Source organism: Anabrus simplex, chromosome 1, assembly GCF_040414725.1.
Source record: "Anabrus simplex isolate iqAnaSimp1 chromosome 1, ASM4041472v1, whole genome shotgun sequence".
NCBI lineage: Eukaryota > Metazoa > Arthropoda > Insecta > Orthoptera > Tettigoniidae > Anabrus > Anabrus simplex.
Window position 1 is genome coordinate 159,479,085 of NC_090265.1, and position 6,000 is coordinate 159,485,084.

General features: G+C 38.7%; 1 protein-coding gene across 1 annotated transcript in view; it reads left to right on the plus strand.

Moving 5' to 3' along the window:
- spn-E (spindle E) overlaps positions 1-3,443 on the plus strand; it is a 323,333-nt gene extending 319,890 nt beyond the window's left edge. Inside the window, exon 26 of the mRNA XM_067157868.2 lies at positions 2,280-3,443. Coding sequence (XP_067013969.2) covers positions 2,280-2,412 — 133 coding nt within the window. The 3' untranslated portion in view covers positions 2,413-3,443. The remainder of the gene's footprint in view (positions 1-2,279) is intronic.
- The last annotated feature ends 2,557 nt before the right edge of the window (positions 3,444-6,000 follow it).

Here is a 6,000-nt window from a genome sequence, read left to right on the forward strand (position 1 = left end):
CAAATAAGAACTAAAAACCTTAAGCGCAGCCAGATCGAAATTTAGCAGTTCCATTTTCTTTATCATAGTCGGAATTACTATACTGTCAAAGGCGCTACTGAAGTCCAGAAGGATACGTATAGTGAGCAGTCGTTTGTCCATACGTTTCTGATGTCTTCAGTAACCTTCAAAAGTGCTGTCGCGGTACTGTGAACCTTCTCAAATCCAGATTGCAAAGGGTCCAAAAAATCATTTTTAATTAGGTATTCCGGAACTTCCTCGTATACTAAACGTTCAATGTCTTTGGAAAGCGCAGGGAGTACGGACATAGGACGATAGTCAGAGGGTGATTGTGGGTTTAAACTCTTAGGTACCAATATAATATTGGCGGTTTTCCAGACAGTAGGGAAAGTTCCGTTTAGTAAACAGTAGTTCAGTATGTGCGTCAGTATAGGCGAGATAGCACCCTTAATGTTGTGTATAAAAGTAATAGGAATATCATCTGCACCTGTAGTCTTTGATTTAATCGAGTACAAATCCTTTATCCTGATTTTCTGTGAAATGTGAATGGTGGATTGGCTTTAGGGGAGGGCGGTGAGTCGGTGCAGTTAATTTGGGTAATCGTTCAGTTCGTCAAGTGGAATCTGTCTCTGTTGATGTTTTCCTATTCCCAGAGCTCTAAGTTGGTCCCATGCACGATTAGAATTTAAGTTGTTAGCTAAATTCCGAAAATATATACATTTTTTAAAATTTCGGATTAACTGCTTTGTGCGATTTCTTAAGATGCGGTTAGATTCGAAGTCTGTGTCATCTAGGGTTTGTTTATAATGTCGAAATAACGAGTCACGGTGGGCCATCATTCTCTTGCCTTCATCTATACATGGACAGAAAGGACGAGAAACCTGTATTCGACGCGCGTGCGTGTATATCTTTGCCGCATTATTTGTATAAAATGTCATTTCTTTATTGCTTATCATATGACCATTATTATAATATTACCATATTTATTCTAAACTGAAATATTGCATCCTTACTCAAACTGTTTATTCTTGCATTCATTTCACTTGTACTCGGAACATATGAACTGCTGCAGTTATGTTGGGATGGGAGTAACAGAGGTAGCCGGGAAACGGGAGAGTTGTCGTCTAAGAAGTCCAGACACCCAGAAGTTTTAACGAATGTCCTTTTATTGAGCATTTTATACATAATGTACATTAATATTAGCTTCCGGAGTCCGACTCATTGGCTGAATGATCAGTGTTGAGGCCATCGGTTCAGACGGTCCCGGGTTCGATTCCCTGCTGGGTCGGGGCTTTTAATCGCGTCTGATTAATTCTTCTGGCTGGGGACTGGGTGTTTGTCCCAACATATTCATATTCAGACAACATACTACACTACCAACCACCAAAGAAACATACAACACTGATTACTTCCCTCTATATAGGGTTGGCGCCGGGAAGGATATCCGGCCTTAAAACGGGACCAAATCCACATGTGTGACACAGTTCGCACCCGCGATCCTACAGATGTGGGAAAAGCAGGGAAGAAGAAAAAGAAGAAGAATATTAGCTTCCGGAATCCGCACGAACCCACCACTCTTCCTTGGATCCAAGGACACTCATTTCCTTCTTCGGTATTCTACACCACCTAAACTATGGAAGTTTGGACACCTATCAAAATAAAATTCTGGATGAATGCCCCCCCCCAAACTGAAATCCTGGCTACGCTACTGGTTAAAAGTGCACCTTTGGTGTTATAATTTCCATCTACAATATTTTTTGTTTTAGTTAGCTTGTATGTAGCATAGTGCTGTAATAAAATTTATGACATAATTTGTGCACCCACCTAGGTTATAACATAACTCATGGAAGTCTGTTGGCTGGAAACTGTATGTTTGGCTGGACAAAAGTGATGGTTCTATTTTGAAGACATAGGTGATTTTGTGAGCAATAAAAATGGTGAACTAGGAAATATTTGAGAAATATCTGCTGATACAAATAGTGACAGTTAATGATGACAGTGCTCAACTATCTGCCACCAGCACATGGCTGTTTACCTGACAGTCTTAGTTCCGTTATTTCTTCGAAAAGTGTATAAGCGAAGAACTTACAGTATAGTGTGCTTGTTCTTTTTCGAGCAACCATAGTATGCCAGTTGTAACGAAGCAATTATTTTTTTCTTATAATAATTAGAATATTGTTGATAATCTTCTGTTGAATCCCGTTCTAAATTTGAGAAAGATTGTAACAGAATTGTTCGTCATTTGTGATACCCTAAAATCTTCTCATTTTTCATTACAGGAAGGAGCCTATGACTGAGAAAATCGAATGTTTGTTGTGTGATGTGGAGCTGGAAAGTATTACAGCATTGCACGTTCACATTATGACTGTCCAACACAGAGAAAAAGAAAGAAACTTAAATGCCCCAGTGTGAATTACCTTGTGTTTGTGATAACTTGAGAAAGTATATGTACAAAATCATTCTACCAGTTGCCAGCTGGAAACTAAATTCCAGATCTTCATACTACACTTGTTTAAAGTTAATTATGAGATATATTGTGTTACCAAGGACATTCTTGTTCTTATCAAAATTTTATTGTTGGGAGACTCAGTAATATGTCATAATCCTTGTTTCGTAACTGTTGTTTGCTACATTACATTACAAATAACAGATGCAGTTTGTGATAGCTTGCAAGATTTAACATACATACACAAATGTTTGATTTTCAATGTATACTTGGTTTGATTATATATTTTTGTATGGTAACTTGTGCGTTGAAAAACTGTTGATTATTTTTTATATTACTGCTTGAGAGATAAAACTGCTCTCAGTTATTTAATGGCTAGTAAAGCTGTAATCATCTGTATCAGTCTTGTGGGGCATTGTAATTGAAAGTGTTGCCTCCTAGTATTATTGTCATTTGATTGATGATTTGTAACTGTAACTTCTTGCCAGCTATCACAAACGAAGGATATTACAGATATCTCCTTTTTTATTTTATAATTTTTCCAATGACTGATCTCTTGAACAGAGTGTATTCCTAATTATTGCTGTTGTGAGGACTGAATGTGAAGTAAAACTCAGCAAATAAAATCTCAGATCAACCTGTAAATATATAAACTTTTTGATATTAATGTAAATGTTTTTTCTTTTTACAGTGGTTTTCTCTCTCTCTCTTACACTCCCTCTCAGTTATTTAGCAAAACAAATGTTACAAGCTATTTATCTTGTGTAAAACTCGAACTGTGAACAACAGGGTACAAATCATGTGAAAACTTGTCATGCACTTGTATAATATGACTTACTGCTTCTTTTGTAGCCTCTTTCATTAAATGGTCCCATTGTATGGGCTAATGAACAAACCACTTTTTTTTCTGTAATGTTGGTATTTTGAACTTTAGTTCAAAATGATTTATTACAAAGAATATTATATTTTTCAGAATAAAATATTTGCGTCTTTGCAATTCCAGTCATTTATTTGAAATATATTTAGTGAAATATTCCAGATCATGAACATATAAATTTGACATACTCCCAGGTGATCATTTTCTGTTGCTCAAGTTATTTGATTAACCCAGTCAGTGGGCGATGTGGCAAATTCCGCGGCTACAAGTCGCTTGCTCGGCAGGGAACATGGAAATATCCACTTATTGGTTTTTTTTTTTTTTTTTTTTTTTTTTCCAGTTGCTTGTCTGCAGCGGTTTATTTCTGTTTTGGCAGCGTATTGTGAAGGAGTCTGCCCTTTGATGGGAATTTTTTTGAGTATGTCCTAATATAGGTCCCGCAAGAAGCTGTGCAGAACATCGGCAGTATTCGGGTGGGCTCGGTAGTAACACTGCACGCCTCCCTCGCTTCGCTAAATCACCTTACTGCCAGCAGTTGTTAATGAACCGTCTGGGCTGGCGGTCTGGCCAGCTCAACTGTGACCAGCGTTCGAGTGAAATCTCAGCGCGTGTATGTAATGTCTTATTGTAGTTATAACCAGAGCCAGGACACATTACTCTATAGCATAATGATATTGTTGGACATGCAGAATCAGAAACATTGAATGAAATAACAATATTAACAATAACAAACAAAGAGATTAAGAATTATGTGATCGTAAAATAGCAGTTAACTTACCCAATGGCTTGTTCTAGTCCGCATCTTCTGAACGAGATTGAAAGCTGCTTATATCGCCTTCACTGTCATCCGCGCTATCACTAACGCTCTCTCCGTCACTGTCACTATCATCCTCCAGATTAATGATTATACTGTCTGATACTTCATCCATTATGTGATCGCTCGCAATGTACTTATTCTCAGTGTCGATTACGTGCCTACATTGACTTGACCATTCTTCTGCCCCAATTGACGCAATTCCTTCCATCAGCAACGTTCTTGCATTATCGAGTTTGAAAGTAACATTCTTTTGTGCTACATAATCTTTAACTTGAGCCTAAATCATTTCGATTGGGTTCAAGTCTGGATGGTATGGCGGTAGACGCAAATCGTATGCCCATATGTAGCAAGTAGTCTGTCGATTTGATATGACTTGTAGCATGATTTATGGGATTTAATCAAAGCGTACAGTTGTGGTTTTATCATCTCTGAAGAAAACGGAATACCCTTATCAGTCAACCAATCTTGCATAACTCTTTTTCTGGATGACGATGTGGGTGCATGCTCACATTGGACATTATGGTACGAGGCATTATCAATCACGACTACAGAGTTGGGTGGCAAATTAGGAATTAATCTCTCTGTCAGATATTTCTCGTAGTTTCTATAGTTCATCTCATCGTGATAATCCCCTGTTTTTTGGTTGGATTTGAAAACCAACAAAGCATTTGGAACGAAACCTGCATCTGAACCGGCATGTACCACTATTAATCGTTGCCCTTTCGAGATAGGTGACTTCAGTCCATGAAGAGTACTGTCACTCCAAGCACTTGACTTGGTGTGCGCACTATGCAAATATGTCTCATCAGTGTAAACAAGAGGCCTACCCTCTTGTTGGTACCGCTTTATGCTTTGTATGTACTGCACACGTAGGAGCCTTATGTCAGGCTTCTCCATAAGTATTCTACGCATGTCTTCTGTCTTCCTCCATCGAAAACCTAGGCCTCGAACTATCTTGCTTAGTGTTCTTACGCAACCTTTAAACTGTATATCCTCAACCAGTTCCTTACAGATCTTTTCAAGCGTTGGTCTCTCGCCTTCGGTATTGTGAAAATTGTGAATCGTGCGCCTGACTGAGCATTTCTCAAAATCGTCTAATTCACACTTCTTGACAGACTTCGGTCTTCTCTTTCCAGGCGTTGAAAATGAATCCACTTCACCCCTTTCGATCTTCTTTGTGTCTCGTATTACATTCCGCATGGACCTTTCCAACACACCCGTTGCTTCGGCCACTTTCTTTTGAAAAGCACATAAGTTTCCAGTGGAGTGGGTTTCGTTTTTCATGAATTTATACACATTATAAATAACTTCTCTAGTTTGACTGTGTAAAGTTTTAGCACTCCCTAATTTAGAACGAAACGGGGGCATCGCTACGTTCACTGAATATCATACTACAACAAATTCACTTTCAGCTACGAAATATAAATAAAATATTAATACAAGCACACACTTCTTGCTTCTTTTCAATACACGCTTGATAAAGAGCTGTACACTGTGCCTCTCAGTGAGCAGTTGAGTAACAATGAGCCCGGTAATCAGCATTCGGGCGACACACAGGAGCCCCACAACAAGCTTAAACTTCGCCAACAGATATTGGTCTCTGCGCACGTTCGAGTTTCGGCAAGCTCTTGTTGCGGGACCTATACTAATGTGTCATCCATGAGTTGCATCATAAAGAACGCAACTTACCTCCGGGCAAGAATGGCCTAAAGCATAAATAGCCTCACGCTGAAGCTTTAGCTCATATATGGAAAAGAAAGGACTCCACCTAATCAATACAATTTATTGTACTTTTAATTCTTACAGAACCGCTTTCGGCCTATTAGGCCATCATCAGCTGGCTATTGATGCTTTGCGTTA